Below are 17,955 nucleotides of genomic sequence, written 5' to 3' on the forward strand. Positions count from 1 at the left end.
AATGTCAAGCTTCATAGGCCTGTCTGGTATAATATCATTGAATTTTTCCTTTGAAAATCTAGTAATCTCTAGAAAGTACATAAACTGTAGCATGCAAGACTCTCATCTACCATCATGCTTTCATAACAAATATATGTGTTACCTAATGTCTTCAGAATACACTTTCATCCTCACCCTTTGGAGTCCTCACAAAAAGGGAAAGTGAATATGAGAGGGTATCCATTGTTCACCTGCTCTCTTCTTTCTCTAGAGAGTTCTCATAAAATAACAGAGACCTAAAAATTGAAAATCACCAGAAAATTACTGAAGATGGAAGAATGTGGGCAAGGATTTCCCATCATCCAGCTTGAGTATTTTCTATTACAGCTTTATTGTAAGCACGCTGCCCGTATTTTAGGGTGAATAGTGCTGTTCACTGAAAGTTCAACATTCACATTTATCCAAGGTTGATGATCAAAGGCACCATTTGCTTGTAAGTTTATGTAATGTATTTTCTTCTTTCCAAAAATATAAATCATCAACAGCTAAATGATATAATGAGAAAGCAGATGATAGATGATGCATAATATATTATTACTGTCAGGAAACTGTAATATTCCAGTGTAATGATTCCAAAGATTAGTTGATAAAATCCAACTAATTCAACTGCTAAAACTAAACTAAATGTAACTTTCAGGCTTTAGGTTTGAATATGAATTATCTTCTTTTGATAGCAGTTATAGATGTATTTGCAGTGGTACCTCAGTAATCAGTTAGATAAATAAATAAGTCCTATGGTAATATTTTGTGAATAAAATATTGTGATTCTGGTTTTTGCATTTCTTATATGGTATTCTGTACAGCATGGTCTCAACAAGATTGGAACATCTAAATTATAGCTTTGACAAATTATTATTATTATTACTATCATTTATTACAATTTATTCAATTTGTGTCACAGCTGTGGACCCTTCCCTCACATCTTTCCAATCCCAGTCTCTCTCTCCCTTTTCCACACCTATGCACCTTCCCTCACCCATGGATAGGGGAGGTCCATCTCCCCTTCAATTTGACCCTAGCCTATCGAGGTCTCATCAAGACTGGTTGCATTGTTTTCTTGTGGGTACTGGCAAGGCTGCATCCCCAGGGAAGAGACAGCCTGCCACTGAGTTCATGCCAGAGAAAGGTCTTGCTCCATTTACTAGGGACCACACCTGCAGACTGAGTCTATGTGCTAGATCTCAACCTGGGTTTTTGGTCCTCTCCATGCTTTAACTTTGGTTGGGATTTTATTCTCTTCAGAGCCCCCAGGGCTCAGTTTTTATGGCTCTGTTAGTCTCCTCTTAGAGCTACTGTTCCCTCCAGGCCTTTCTATCTCCCCTGCTTTCATAAGATTCCCTGCACTCTGCTCAAAATTTGGTTATGAGTTTCAGCCTCTTTGGAAATCAATCTGGCCCTTTTTACCAAATTATGAACTGTGGCACCTCAAGATCCAGCTATAGCACTCCTAGTCATATATTCAATATATGCTCAACAAGGACATTTGCTCAACCATTGGTCATAGCAGCTTTGGTCATAATAGCCAGAATCTGGAAACAACCCAGATGTCCCTCATCTAAAAAAATGGATACAGAAAAATTGTGGTACATTTACACAATGGAATACTACTCAGCAAATAAAAACAAGGAAATCATGAAATATGCAGGCAAATGGTAGGAACTAGAAAAGATCATTTTGAGTGAGGTATCCCAGAAGCAGAGAGACACACATGGTATATACTCACTCATAAATAATTATCGGCCACATTATATAGGATAAACATAAAAATCTGTACTCCTAAAAAGTCTAACCAACAAGGAAGACTTGAGGGAAGATGCTCAATCCTCATTCAGAAGGGCAAACACGATAGACATCAGAAGCAGAAGATAGGGAACAAGGAGATTACCACAGATGGCCTCTGAAAGACTCTATTGTTCAAGGTATCAAAGCAGAGGCTGAGACGCTTAGCCAAATATTTTAATTCAACAATATCATAGAAATTACTGATGATCAATAGGATTATTATGCATGCTATTAAAAATATAAATAATACCATCCATGGAGATAACCTAGAACCCCTGCTCAGATGTAGCCCATGGCACCTCAGTATCCATGTGGTATTACTAGTAAGCAGAACAGGGACTCTATCTGACATGAATTCAGTGGCTAGCTTTTGACCACCCCCGCTAAAGGGGGAGCAGCCTTGCCAGGCCACAGAGAAGGACAATGCAGCCAGTGTTGTTGAGACCTGATAAGCTAGGGTCAGATGGAAGGGGAGGAGGAACTTCCCTATCAATGGACTTGGAGAGGGGCATGAGAGGAGATGAAGGAGGGACAGTAGGATTGGGAGGGAATGAAGGAGGAGGCTATAGCTGGAATACAATATGAATAAACTGTAATTAATATAAAAATTAAACTATATAGAAATATTGAATCTGAAATTTATTTAATTTTAATTTTATTTTATCTTAAATTACACTTTATTTACTTTGTATACCCCCTGTAGTTCCCTCCCTCCTCCCCTCCCAATCCCTCCATTCCTCCCCCTTCTCAACAAATGCCTCTCCCTAAGTCCACTGGTAGAGGAGGGTTTCCTTTTATTCCTTCTGATCCTAGTCTGTTAAGTCTCATCAGGAGTGGCTGCATTGTCTTCCTCTGTGGCTTGGTAAGGCTGCTCCCCCCTCAGGAGGAGGTGGTCAAAAGAGCAGACCAATCAGTTTATGTCAGAGGCAGTCCCCCTTTCAATTACTATGTAACCCACTTGGACACTGAAATGCCATGGGCTACATCAGTGCAGGGGTTTTAGGTTTTCTTCATGTATGGTACTTGGTTGGAGTACGAGTCTCAGGAAAGACCCCTGTGCTCAAATTTTTCGCCTCTGTTGCTCTCCTTGGGGAGCTCCTGCCCTCTTCAGATCTTACTATTTCTCACTTCTTTCATAAGATTCCCTGCATTCTACCCAAAGTTTGGCCATAAGTCTCAGCATCTGCTTTGATAGTCTGCAGGGCAGAGCTTTTCAGTGGCATTCGGTGGCAGGCTCCTAACTTGTCCACTGTTTCCTCTTTCTTCTGATGTCCATCCTCTTTGCCTTTCCAGATGGGGATTGAGCATTTTATCCAGAGTCCTCCTAGATTAGTTTCTTTAGGTGTATAGATTTTAGTAGGTTTATCCTATACTATATGTCTATATGTCTTTAACATCATATATATATATATATATATATATATATATATATATATATATATGTCTATATTCCTTGTATGTCTTTCTACTTCTGGGATAGCTCACTCAGGATGATCCTTTCCAGGTCCCACCATTTACCTGCAAATTTCATGATTTCCTTATTTTCATTGCTGAGTAATATTCCATTGTGTAGATGTACCACAATTTCTGCATCCATTCTTCAGTTGAGGGGCATCTGGGTTGTTTCCAGCTTCTGGCTATTACAAATATAGCTGCTACAAAGATGGTTGAGTAAAAGTCCTTATTGTATACTTGAGCCTCTTTTGGGTATATGCCTAGGAGTGATATGCCTGGATCTTGAGAAAGCGCTATTCCTAGTTGTCTGAGAAAGCGCCAGATTGATTTCCAGAGTGGTTGTACAAGTTTACATTCCCACCAGCAGTGGAGGAGGGTTCCTCTTTCTCCACAATCTCTCCAGCATGTGTTGTCACTTGAGCTTTTCCTTTGGCCATTCTGATGGGGGTAATTGAAATCTCAGGGTCATTTTGATGTACATTTCCCTGATGGCTAATGACGTTGAGTATTTAAGTGTTTCTCTGCCATTCGATATTCCTCTAGAAGAAATTCTCTGTTTAGCTCTGTTCTCCATTTTTTAATTGGATTACTTGGTTTGTTGCTTTTCAGCTACTTTAGATCTTTAAATATACTGGATATTAGCCCTCTGTCAGATAAAGGGTAGGTGAAGATTCTTTCCCAATCTGTAGGCAGTTTCTTTGTTTTGATGACGGTGTCCTTTGCTTTGCAGATGCTTTTCAGTTTCATGAGGTCCCATTTAATGATTGTTGCTCTTAGAGCCTGTGCTGTTGGTGTTCTGTTCAGGAAGTTTTCTCCTGTACCAATGAGTTCTAGAGTATTCCCCACTTTTTTTTTTCTAGCTGATTTAATGTGTCAGGTTTTATGTTGAGGTCTTTGATCCACTTGGACTTCAGTTTTGTGCAGGGTGATAAGTACAGATCTATTTTCATTTTTCTACATGTAGACATCCAGTTGGACCAACTCCATTTGTTGAAGATGCTTTTTTCCATTTTATGGTTTTGGCGTCTTTGTCAAAGATCAGGTGTCCATAAGTGTGTGGGTTTATTTCTGGGTCCTCTGTTCGGTTCCATTGATCCACTATTCTGTTTCTATGCCAGTACCATGCAGTTTTTAAAACTGTTGCTTTATAGTAAAACTTAAGATCAGGGGTGCAGATACCTCCAGAAGATCTTTTATTGTAGAGGATTGTTTTAGCAATTCTGGGTTTCTTGTTATTCCATATGAAGTTGAGAATTATTCTTTCCAGGTCTGTAAAGAATTGTGTTGGTAATTTGATGGGAATTGCATTGAATCTGTAGATTGCTTTTGGTAAAATGGCTATTTTTACTATGTTAATCCTGCCAAGCCATGAGCATGGGAAATCTTTCCATCTTCTGTTATCTTCTTCTAATTCTTTCTTCAGAGATTTGAAATTTTTTCCATACAAGTCTTTGACTTCTTTGGTTATGGTTACTCTGAGGTACCTTATGTCATTTGTGGCTATTGTGAAGGGTGTTGTTTCCCTAATTTCTTTCTCAGCCCTTTGTCTTTTGTATACAGGAGGGCTACTGATTTTTTTGAGTTAATTTTGTATCCAGCCACTTTGCTGAAGGTGTTTATCAGCTGTAGGAGTTCCCTGGCAGAGTTTTTGGGGTCACTCATGTATACTATCATATCATCTGCAAATCGTGATAATTTGACTTGTTCCTTTCCAATCTGTATCCCCTTGATCTTCTTCAACTCTCTTATTGCTCTAGCAAGGACTTCCAGCACTATGTTGAAGAGATATGGAGAGAGTGGGCAGCCTTGTCTTGTCCCTGATTTCAGTGGGATTGCTTTAAGTTTCTCTCCATTCAGTTTGATGTTGGCTATAGGTTTGCTGTATATTGCCTTTACTATGTTTAGATATGTGCCTTGAATCCCTGATCTCTCCAATACTTTCAACATAAATGGATGTTGGATTTTGTCAAATGCTTTTTAAGCATCTAAGGAGATTATCATGTGGTTTTTTCTTTCAGTTTGTTAATATGGTGGATAACATTGTTGGATTTCCATATATTGAACCACCCCTGCATACCTGGGATGAAGCCTACGTGGTCATGGTGGATGATATCTTTGTAGTGTTCTTGTATTCGGTTTGCAAATATTTTGTTGAGTATTTTTGCATTAATGTTCATAAGGGAGATTGGCCTGAAGTTCTCTTTTTTTGTTGGGTCTTTGTGAGGTTTACATACCAAGGTGACTGTGGCTTCATAGAATGAGTTTGGTAATGTTGCTTCTGTTTCGATTTTTAGGAATAGTTTGAAGAGAAATGGAGTTAGCTCTTTTTTGAATGTTTGGTAGAATTCTGCACTGAAACCATCAGGTCCTGGGCTTTTTTTTGGAGGGAGACTTTCGATGACTGCTTCTATTTCCTTGGGGGATATAGGACTATTTAATTGATTTACCTGGTCCTGATTTAGCTTTGGTAAGTCAAATCGATCAAGAAAATTGTCCATTTCATTTAAATTTTCAAATTTTGTTGTATATAGACTTTTGAAGTAAGTCCTAATGATTGCTTGGATTTCCTCGGTGTCTGTAGTTATGTCCCCCTTTTCTTTTCTGATTTTGTAGATTTGGATGGTGTCTCGCTGTGTTTTAGTTAGCTTGGCTAAGGGTTTGTCTATCTTGTTGATTTTCTCAAAGAACCAGCTCTTGGTTTCATTGATTCTTTGATTTGTTTTATTTGTTTCTAATTGATTGATTTCAGCCTTGAGTTTGATTATTTCCAGCCATCTACTTCTTCTTGGTGTGTCTGCTTCTTCTTTTTCTAGGGCTTTTAAGTGAGCCATTAAGTTGCTTCAATGCGCTGTCTCAAATTTCTTCTTGAAGGCACTTAGTGCTATGAACTTTCCTCTTAGCACTGCTTTCATCGTGTCCCACAAGTTTGGGTATGTTGTGTCTTCATTTTCATTGAGTTCTAGGAAGATTTTAATTTCTTTCTTTATTTCTTCCCTGATCCAGCTGTCTTTTAGTAGCAAGTTGTTCAGTTTCCATGTGTGTGTAGGCTTTTTGCTATTTCTGTTGTTACTGAGGTCCAGCTTTATTCCATGGTGATCAGACAGGATACACAGGATTATTTCAATCTTTTTGTATCTGTTGAGGCTTGCTTTGTGACCAACTATGTGGTCTATTTTGGAGAAGGTTCCATGAGGTGCTGAGAAGAAGGTAAATTCTTTTGTGTTTGGGTGTAAGGTTCTGTAAATGTCTGTAAGGTCCATTTGATTCATGACCTCTGTCAGAGACATTGTTTCTTTGTTTAATTTCTGTTTTGTTGACCTGTCCTTTGTTGAGAGTGGGGTGTTGAAGTCTCCCACTATTAGTGTGTGGGAATCTGTGTGTGGTTTAAATTTTATCAATGTTTCTTTCACAAATGTGGGTGCCCTTGTATTTTTGGCATAGATGTTCAGGATTGTGATGTCTTCTTGGTGGAATTTTCCCTTGATGAGTATGAAGTGTCCTTCCCCATCTCTTTTGATTAATTTTGGTTGAAAGACTATTTTATTAGATATTAGAATGGCTACTCCTGCTTGATTCTTGCGTCCATTTGCTTGAAAAGCCATCTTCCATCCCTTTACCCTCAGGTAATGTCTATCTTTGTGACTTAGGTGTGTTTCTTGTATACAACAGATTGCTGGGTTTTGTTTATGCATCCATTCCGTTAGTCTGTGTCTTTTTATTGGAGAATTAAGTCCATTGATATTGAGAGAGATTAATGACCAGTGGCTTTTAGCTCCTTTGAATTTGATGTTGGCTGTGGTCATACAGTTGTGTGCTTGGTTGCTTTTTGTTTTACTGTAGTGGGGTTATTCATTTCCTGTGTTTTCTTGAATGTAGCTAGCTTTCTTAGGTTGTATTTTCCCTTCCAGTGTCTTCTGTAATGCTGGATTTGTTTGTAGGTATGTTGAAATTTGTTTTTGTCATTGAATATCTTGTTTTCTCCTTCCATGAGGACTGAGAGTTTTGCAGGGTATAGTAGCCTGGGCTGACATCTGTGTTCACTTAGGGTCTGCATGATATCAGTCCAGGCCCTTCTGGCTTTCATAGTCTCTGTTGAAAAGTCCGGTGTGATTCTAATGGGATTTCCATTATATGTTACTCAGCCTTTTTCTCTTGCACCTTTTAGTATTTTTTCTTTGTTCTGTATACTTACTATTGTGATTATTATGTGGTGGGAGGATTTTCTTTTCTGGTCTAATTTATTGGGTGCTCTATAGGCCTCTTGTATTCTTATTGGCCTCTCCTTTAAGTTGGGGAAATTTTCTTCAATGATTTTGTTGAAAATATTTTCTGGGCCTTGGTGCAGGGAATCTTCTTTTTCCTCTATTCCTATTATTCTTAGGTTTTGTCCTCTTATGTTGTCTTGAATTTCTTGGACGATCTGTGTCAGGAATTTTTTAGATTTAACATTTTCTGTGACAGATACATCTATTTCTTCCATTGTATCTTCCACACCTAAGATTCTTTCTTCCATTTCTTGTAGCCTATTGGTTATGCTAACCTTTGTAGTTCCTGCTTTCTTCCCTAAGTTCTTTCTCTCCACAATTTCTTCTATTTGTGTTTTCTTTAATTTTTCCAATTCTATCTTCAGGTTTTGAGCTATTTTGTTGGTTTCCTTCCCCTGTCTGACTGTATTTTCATGTTTTTCTGTCAATTCCTTCAGCTGTTTGTTTGAACAATCCACTGTTTCTTTTATTTCATTCAGTGATTTAAGCATTTCCTTTCTAAAGGCCACAGACTGTTTGGCTGCAGCTTCCCGTATTTCTTCATGGATGGCCATCATCTCCTTGTCTTTAATTTCCTCCATTTCTTTATGGATAGCCATGATCTGTTTGTTTTTATCTTCCTCTAATTCTTTTTTTATTTTATTTGTTTCCCTCTGTTATCTTCTTCATGAGCATAGATGTTATAGGTCATCTCCTTGAATTTCATTTATTCTGGGGTTTCTAGGGCTATTTGACCCTGGATAACTGGGTTCTGGAGATGCCATATTGCTCTGGCTTTTGTTGGTTGAACTTTTACACTGTCCTCTATCCATTGGGCTATCTTAGTTGTTTGAATTTAGTTTCTGGTTGTTCCTGGACTCTTGTAGTGGAGAGAATCCCTTTGGCAGGAAGATGGTTTTTCCTGAAGGAAGCCTTCCCAGCTTTTTGGGTATAGTCCCTGGATGTTGGTGTTTTTCAGGAGTTGCTATAGCTCACCTCAGGCATAGAGACTTGGGTAGTAACTGTGGTTCTGATTAGTCGAGAGGGCTCTCCTCTCACTGGGAGAAGTCCTGGAGACAGCTGCCCTCCTTCTGGGTTTCTTGCTGTAAATTTAGTGATCAGCTGCTGTAACCTGTGTGTCTCATGGTTTGGTTGGTTTTGTTAGGGATGACTGGTTGCCTCTTGGAGCAGTATCTGGGGGTTGATCTCAGGGTTCCTGGTCTTTTGTAGGTCTGAGGTTGGGGTTCTGTGCCCCAGAACCCAAGAGGTAATCTGTGGTGGGTGAGTACTGCTCTGGTGTCTTGGGGCACACAGTTCTGCCTGTAAGGTGTAGTTGGTACAAAGCAGGCCTCTGGGCTGGTAGAGCATGAGCCCACCTGCTAGTCTGTGGGAGCTGAGTTTCCAATCACTCTGTGCTCCCTGTTTGGGCCCAGATCTGTGATGGCTGGGCGTACTCACCTGTTTGCGATCTGCAGGCTGCTAGACTTTCCCTAGGTGACCCCAGCAGCACGGTTTCTTCCTTCCCTGTGGGGTCCTCTCTGGACAGGGGTTCCCAGTCCCTGTTGTACTGGGGCGCGCAGCTTGTCTGTACCACTGGGCTGAGCGAGCAGATCTCTGCGTGGCAGGAGCTCAGTTGTGTTGGCGGTGGGTACCCGCCATCCTAGAGACCTTCCGGGGAAAGACTGGGTGACCTGTGATCAGACTGGCAACTTTGCTTCCCCGTGGGGTTTTCTTGCGACTGGGACTCCCAGTCTCAGGCACCTGGTGCCCATGGATCAGCCTGGGAAAGTGATTGGGACACGCAAACTTGCGGCTCCAGCCCGGAGACCCAAAGCCAGCGTTACCCGGGATTTATTCCAGGTTCTGGCTGGGTAGCCGTGAGTGGACCCGACCGATTCCCACGCTGTGGGAGCCTCCCCTTACCTGGGAAACACGATTGATGTAGTTTCAGGGCCCAGAGTTCAGTCTCCTGGTCTCTGCACGGAGAGTGCTGTCCTGCTTCTCAGACATGGTGCTCTCCCGCAGCCGCCATCTTGGCTCCCCCGCCGTGGTTTAAGTTTTATTAAGGTTTCTTTTCCAAAGTGGGTGCTCTTGTGTTTGGGGCATTGATGTTCAGAATTGTGGTGTCTTTTTTGTGGAGTTTTCCTATGATGAGTATGAAATGACCTTCCCCATCTCTTTTGATTAATTTTGGTTGAAAGTCTATTTTATTAGATATTAAAATGGCTACTCCTGCTTGCTTCTTGGGTCCATTTGCTTGGAAAACTGTTTTCCAGCCCTTTACTCTCAGGTAATGTCTATCTTTGTGACTTAGGTGTGTTTCAATAGATTGTTGGGTCTTGTTTACATATCCATTTTGTTAGTCTGTGTCTTCTTATTGGAGAGTTGAGTCTATTGATGTTTATAGAGTGTTCAGATCTTAGTTTTTATGGTTTTTTTGTGCTTTATCTGCTCATTGTATCTATAAATATTGTCATTATGGTCTTAATAACTACTGCCTCCCCCATCTCCAGTTGCCTACTTATTTCTTATTGGTCAACCTAACCTTTGATGATATTTTGTGCTCCTCAGACACAATCCCAAGATGATCACAGACTTTCACAAAAAAAGTAAGACTACTTCCTTTGCAGGCTGCATAACCCAGGTCATCTTTTCCCAATGCATTGGAACAGGATAGATGGCACTACTGGTGGGAATGGCTTATGAGTTCTGTATGGCCATTTGCACACCCACAACTACTTTGTACTGGTTTGGTGTTGAATTCCTGGGCCATAGGCTTTTGTGCATGTCATGAGACAACTTGAGGCAGTTCTGCATCTGCCTCTCTGTGTGCCAATTATTATTGACAGTTACTTCTGTGACATATCACTGGTAATAAACTAAGTCTAATAAAGTAATCATGAATTTCCATGATTTGGATTCTTCTAAGTACAAAACAATTTTTTTTTTTAACTTTGGCAATGTAGTCAAAGTACCATATCAAGGTAGCAGAAAACATCTTGGCCCTTATTGTTCAAGTGAATAAGTTTGAGTAATGGCGTAATATTGTGAGTTCTGAGGTGATGAATAAGAACTTCTCTCTAACTTCACAGATATGTAGCACTTGGCATCATGATTAACAAAGTAATTGATAATAAAATTCTAAAATAATTCCATTCAAGGTTCTCATTTAGTTCAAATTACAGAATAAGTGTTTTCACCCATGCAACAACATCAGGGAGTGAATACATGTTAGGCTGAGGAGAAATGCTTCTAAGAGACTGTCTCTTCATGACGCAGAGGTCTTCACAAGTACATGTCAGATGGAAGAAAATATGATCTTGGAAAAAAACATGAGTTTGGTAAGTCATCTCACTTTTCAAACACTTTCCATCAGTGTTATTCTTGAATATTTCCATGTATCTCTTTTATCATTTTTCATTAAATGTGGACTTGAGCAATGTTGCTCTATTTTCTGTCATTTTAGCAGCCAATGAATTTTTCCAAATTTCCTAATCCAACATAAGTTTCTGTGTTTTGCCATGAATGCAAACACCACCAAAAGACACATCCTCAGTATATTCGTTTCTTCATCAGAAGAACTTCATTTTTTATCTAATGATTCATTTAAGCAGCAAACAGCTAAATATTACGCAATAATTTCCTGTATCTTTATCAGACACAGTATTTTTTAATCATAGAGTACACTATAGATAAGATAATTTTTTTTTCTCAGAACTGGAAGTAAATATGATAGCAAGTCAAATGAGAAGAGGTGCAACATTGCCCATTTCAGAAATGAGGTTAAAGCAGTCTACCGGAAAATGGCATTACAAGAAACTATAGGACCACTCTTAAATCATGAAGTTCTACCACTTAGGATCTCCTAAAGTGAATAATTCTGACTATATCCTCGTGTTAAAAAATACATATATTGACACTATTGCATAGATTAGAACTTTAATATAAACAATCTACATGGATAAAAAAGCCTTTAATGGGAGAAAATAATAAGTAATTGCTTTCAATGTTCCTAAAATTATCATTCGATGAGTTTTTTTTATTGATTTTTGAATTTCAATTGTCTAAAAGCCAAAGGTAGCATTTTCTGCGAGTATTGCCACCAAGTTAAAAGAATTGCAGATAAAGTATTAGAAGATTGAATTGAATTTGGACCTTCTAAAATACTTGTAACAGTCCTGATCAAAGGAAGAGGAAGCTTGAAATATTTGTAAGAGTTCTGAAAACAGTCAGCATGGCTGATATGTTCTTTGAATATACATATTCTGTAGTCATTAAAGAGGTGTTTGTCATTTTGGACAAACTCTAAGTAGCAAGCATTTTAAAGAAAGGTGATTATATATATTCACACTCATAAATACATACACATAAATGCATTGTAAATATAGTTCTCAGCCTAACAATAAGACTGCCTAAACAGGTCAAACAATATTGTGTTAAAATATACATTAAAATATACTTAAAAAAAACATTCCTATATATCGTTTCACTTCAAATACTCTCAAGGATTTCTGATTTCTCTGTGTTTGTTTTCCTTTACATCTCCAAACACAGTATTGAATTAAGTGTTTTCATTTTATCGGTAAAGAAATGGAAAAAATCCTTCTTGAGCAGTTACACTCAGCTCATTAGCTCTCACGTTGGGCAGCAATGTTTATAAAACTGGGCAAAGACTTATCTTTACATTAAAAGTTTCTATTTCACATATTAATGTTACCTTTCAACGTGAATGTCATATTCAACTAGTTAACTTATTCTTTGCATCCTTCTAATTAACTTTTCTCTTTCTTTAGGTTCTTTCTAAAGATATATTGAATAGAATGTATGAAAAGAATCAGTCTGTGGTATCAGAATTTGTACTTTGGGGACTTGCCCACTCACAGAGTACTCAGTTCTTACTCTTTATAATGTTTTTGATGGTTTATGTACTCATTGTATCTGGAAATATTCTTGTCATGGTCTTAATAACCGTGGATTCCCATCTCCATTCCCCTATGTACTTCCTGTTGGCAAACCTGTCCTTTGTTGATATGTGGCTTTCCTCAATCACCACTCCTAAAATGATCACAGACTTTCTCAGAGAAAACAAGACCATTTCCTTCTCAGGCTGCATGTCTCAAATCTTCTTTATCCATTGCTTTGCTGAAGGAGAGGCAGTGCTGTTGGTGGTAATGGCTTATGACCGCTATGTGGCCATCTGCAAACCACTCCACTACTTCACCATCATGAACCTGAAAAGATGCACTGGGTTGGTGTTGACTTCCTGGATCATTGGCTCATGTCATGCCTTGAGTCATCTGGTAGTGATTGTGCAGCTGCCCTTTTGTGGGCCCAAGGAAATTGATAGTTTTTTCTGTGATATGCCACTGGTAATCAAGTTAGCTTGTATGGATTCTCATGACTTGGATATTTTCACAAATGTTGATTGTGGGCTTGTGGGTGTACCCTGCTTTATTCTATTGCTCACATCCTACACATATATCTTCAGAACTGTACGACAGAACTCTAAAGGTGGTGCATCTAAGGCCCTGTCCACTTGCACTGCCCACGTCATGGTGGTGATGATCTTTTTTGTGCCCTGCGTCTTCATCTATGTGTGGCCCCTCAAAATCACCTGGTTGGACAAATTTTTTGCTGTATTTTACTCTGTTTTCACACCTCTCCTAAATCCAGCCATTTACACAATGAGAAATAAAGAGATGAAAACTGCTATGAAAAGGTTAATAAATAACTGCTTGGATTCCAGAAGAAAATTTTAACATCCAGAAATCTGTAATAAATACTTCAAATAACTGAGACTGACCTGGTGTATAAGTTTATAATAAGGACATTGACTTATATTCAATATTTTAGTCTACCAATTCAGAGATAGGCTTAATATACTTAGATGAAAATGACTCTTATTAATCAGAATATTGTGGATTATTCACTGGAATACAAATTTGAATGATCAGGGGTTCCAAGACAGCAGTGCCCACTGTGCACTGTATATAATGGACAGACAATCAGAGACTGCAAAGATGGTGGATTCAAAACACTGGCTTTGGTGCTTCCCTGACTAGATGGACATTCCAGAACTTGGGAATTCTTAGATCCTGGATGGCTGTGGCCATCTCCCAGGTTCAGAAATCATGAACTGTGAGTCCCCTGCCCTTTCTACATATTACATGAGTGTAGGACACCAGTTCTAGGAAACCTCCACTTCAGAAGCCAGACATCAGATTTTTCCAGCCTCCCAAGACAGCGTCTGGGTTCCTGTGACAGCATCCCAACCTTCAAACCATGGTTCTACTGGTGCCCCTGTGAAGACTAGATAGACAATAAAATCATATAGAATCCTGGAGCAAAGATGGCTGAGTCCAAATTAATCTGAGTTCCAGGAGCTCAGTGTCTGGTAAGCGTGTAAACCACAGCTCAGCTTCCTTCTGTGGCACTTTATGTCCCCTGGGTGCTAAGGAGGGGATGACCCTTATTCCTGCAACTGCCAAGTCAGGTGCCTGCATCACATCTCCGCCAAAGGCCCTCCCTTTCAAGCCACCTGTACTGGCATTCTTCCTTTTGAAACACACACCATCATGGATGTATCAGAAAGGCTGGCACCCATTTGTGTTCCCCTGAACCTCTCTTGTTGTCCTGAAGACTACTCCAATCTCCAAACTCCATATATGTGCAGATCCAGTGTTCAGTGCATCTTCTAGTAAGAAACAGACCAGGCTATGGAGAAGTAGATGGTAAAGGCCAGCATAAAAACAATCAACCATTCGCCAGTAAATTCATGATTTCCATGTTTTTATTGCTGAATAATATTTCATTGTGTAGATGTACCACAATTTTTGTATCCATTCCTCAAGTGAGAGGCATCTGGATTGTTTCCATCTTCTGGTTATTACAAATAAAGATGCTACAAACATGGTTGAGGAAATGTCCTTGTATACTTGAGCATCTTTTTTTTTTCCTTTTTTAAATTAAATTTTAATTTTTTTACATTAGTTACATTTTTTTTTCGCTTTGCATCGCAGTTGTCGCCCCCTTTTTCATTCCTTCCCAATCCCACCCTCCTTCCCTCAGCTCCTCCCTTGCCCTTCCCTAACTCCCCGATAGGGGAGCTCTACCTTCCCTTCCATCCAACCCTAGTTTAACAGGTCATCTGGACTAGCTTCTATATCCTCTTCTGTGTCCTTGCAAGGCTGCTCTCCCCTCGGGGTGGGGAGGTGATCAAAGAGCCAGCCACAGAGTTCATGTCAGAGACAGTCCCTCTTCACCTTACTAGGGAATCCACTCAGATAATAACTTGCCATGGTCTACATCTGATCAGGGGTTCTAGATTATATCCATGAAGGTACCTTAGTTGGAGTATCAGTCTTAGAAAATACACCTGAGCCCAGATATTTTGCTTCTGTTGCTCTCATGTCTGCTCCGGGTCTTACTAACTAACTCTTCTTTCATATGATTCCCTGCACTCTGCCCAAAGTTTGATTATGAGTCTCAGCATCTGCTTTGATACACTGCTAGGTAGAGAATTTCAGAGGCCCTCAGTGGTAGGCTTCTGTCCTGTTTCTTGTTTTCTCCTTCTTCCAATGTCCTTCCCCTTTGTGTTTCTCAGTCAGGACTGATCCTCTTACCCTGGATCCTCCTTCTTGTTTAACTTCTTTAGTTGTATACATTTTAGTATGTTCATCCTATCTTGTAGGTCTAGTATCCACTTATAAGTGAGTCTATGTCATGTGTGTCTTTCTGCTTATGGGATATCTCACTCAGGATGATCTTTTCCAGATCCCACCATTTGCCTGCAAATTTCATGATTTTAATTGCTGAGTAGAGTGGTATAGCTGGATCTTGAGAGAGCACTATTCCTAATTGTCTGAGAAAGTGCCAGATTGATTTCCAAACTGGTTGTACAAGTTTCATTCCCACCAACAGTGGAGGAGGGTTCCCCTTTCTCCACATCTTCTCCAGCATGTGTTGTCACTTAATTTTTTTTAATTTTTTATGTTAATTAGGGTTCATTTACTTTGTATCCCAGCTGTAGTCCCCTCCCTCATCTCTTCCCTGCCCCTCTCTAAGTCCACTGAGAGGGGAGTTGCTCCCTGCCTTCCATCTGACTCTAGCTTATCAGGTCTCATCAGGGCTGGCTGCAATGTCCTCCTCATATAAAGGAAGGGGAAGTTAGTAAGACCTGGAGAAGACAGGGGCTCCACAAGGACCAAATATATCTGGGCACAGGGGTCTTTTCTGAGAATGACTCTCCAACCAATGACCATGTTTGATTATGACCTAGAACTTCTGCTCCGATGTAGCCCATGGCAGCTCATTATCCAAGTGGATTCCCTAGTAAGGAGAACAGGGACTGTTTCTGACATAAACTCAGTGGCTGGCTCTTTGACCTCCCCCACTCCCCCGAGGGAGGAGCAGTCCCTTGAAGTTTTTAATCTTAGCCATTCTGACTGGTGTAAGGTGAAATCTCAGGGTCATTTTGATTTGCATTTCCCTGATGATCAAGGGCGTTGAACATTTTTTAAAGTGTTTCTCTGCATTTGATATTCCTCTGTTGAGAATTCTGTTTAGCTCTGTACCCCATTTTTTAATTGGAATAATTGATTTGTTGCTTTTTAACTTCCTGAGTTCTTTATATAATCTGGATATTAGCCCTCTGTCAAATATAGAGTTGGTGAAGATCCTTTCCCAGTCTGTAGGGTGTTGTTTTGTTCTGACAACAGTGTCCTTTGCTTTACAGAAGCTTTTCAGTTTCATGAGGTCTCATTGACTGATTGTTGATCTTAGAGTGTGTGTTGTTGGTGTTCTGTTCAGGAAGTTATCTTCTGTGCCAATGAGGTCAAGGCTCTTCCACACTTTTTCTTATAACCTATTTATTGTATCTGGTGTTTTGTTGAGGTATTTTATCCACTTGGACTTTAGTATTGCGCACGGTGATAAATTTGGATCTATTTGCATTTTTCTACATGTAGACATCCAGTTAGACCAGCACCATTTGTTCAAGATTCTGTCTTTTTTCCATTGTATGGTTTCCACTGTATGGTCAAAAATTAAGTATTTCTAGGTGTGGGTTTATTTCTGGATTTCTGGGTCTTTTATTTGATCTATCAATCCATTATTCTGTTTCTATGCCAGTACCATACAGTTTTTATTACTATTACTCTGTAGTACAGCTTGAGATCAGGGATGGAAATACCTCCAGAGGATCTGTTGTTGTACAGGATTGTTTTAAGAATTCTAGTTTGTTTGTGTTTTTATTTTTCCATATGAAGTTGAGAATTTTTCTTTCAAGATCTGTAAAGAATTGTTTTGGTATTTTCATGGGAATTGCACTGCATCTGTAGTTTGCTTTCAGCAGGATGGCCATTTTCACTGCGCTAATCCTACCTGTCCATGAGTGCGAGAGATCTTTCCATCTCCTGATATTCTCTTCAATTTCTTTCTTCAGAGACTTGAAGGTGAGTGGAAGAGCAGCTGAAGCCAGAACATCAATATTGAGGCTTCCTGGGCAAGAGGGGACAACCATGAGCTAGAACAGTGTGGATCCAGCTCACCCATGGACATCTCTGGAACCTGAGAGTGGCAAATATTCAACCACCCTGCACTTCCCCTTCACCCAAGCACAGGCCTCCCTGCTAGGCACTCATATTTAGACTCTAAATTTTCTGAAATTCCTAAAGCCTCTACCTCTCTTGCAATTTCCCAATTATAGGTAGAAGAGAAAGAAGGTTAGAAGGGGAATGGGAATGTAGAATTTTTAATTCTAGCTATGTAGGGTTGTCAGGTTCTTTGGAAGGAAATACCAATTTCAGTCACCAGGATATCCAGCAGTCCAGATAACCAGCAAACCAGCAAATGCAGCAAGCAGACTTCTTTCTTTGAAGCATTCTCTCTGCCTGTCCCCTCCAAGCTTACATATTTTCTCTCTCTGGATTCTCATATTCATACTCTTCCAGGGTCCTCAGACTTTTACTACCTCAGGGTGGCAATGATCACATGCTTCCCTGAGGCATAAGAAGGTCAAACATAGCTGTAGACAAACTAAAAACACCTCCACATCCTACACTTAAGACTAAAACAAGAGCATATTTACATATAATAACTGATTCTTCATTTGTTTATTTTTGGCATTGAATATAATTTACATTGTATTTTAAAATTTAATTTATTTTTATATTAATTACAGTTTATTCACTTTGTATTCTGGCTGTAGTCCCCTCCCTCTTTCCCTCAAAATCCCACCCTCCATCCCTCACTTACTCTCATGACCCTCTCCAAGTCCACGGATAGGGGAGGTCCTCCTACACTTCCCCCTGACCCTAGTCTATCAGGTCTCATCAGGACTGGCTGCATTATCCTCCTCTGTGAGCTGGTAAGGCTGCTCCCCACTCAGGGGAAGGTGATCAAAGAGCAGGCCAATCAGTTTATGTCAGAGATAGTT

At 39.7% G+C, this 17,955-nt stretch overlaps 1 protein-coding gene across 1 annotated transcript; it reads left to right on the forward strand.

The window, feature by feature from the left end:
- Positions 1–12,340: 12,340 nt before the first annotated feature.
- LOC110563971 (olfactory receptor 4K3-like) lies at positions 12,341–13,279 on the forward strand. The gene has a single exon (XM_021661230.2). The coding sequence runs from the start codon at positions 12,341–12,343 to the stop codon at positions 13,277–13,279; it is 939 nt and encodes a 312-aa protein (XP_021516905.1).
- Positions 13,280–17,955: the final 4,676 nt, after the last annotated feature.

Source organism: Meriones unguiculatus, chromosome 18, assembly GCF_030254825.1.
Source record: "Meriones unguiculatus strain TT.TT164.6M chromosome 18, Bangor_MerUng_6.1, whole genome shotgun sequence".
In the NCBI taxonomy this organism is placed as follows: domain Eukaryota; kingdom Metazoa; phylum Chordata; class Mammalia; order Rodentia; family Muridae; genus Meriones; species Meriones unguiculatus.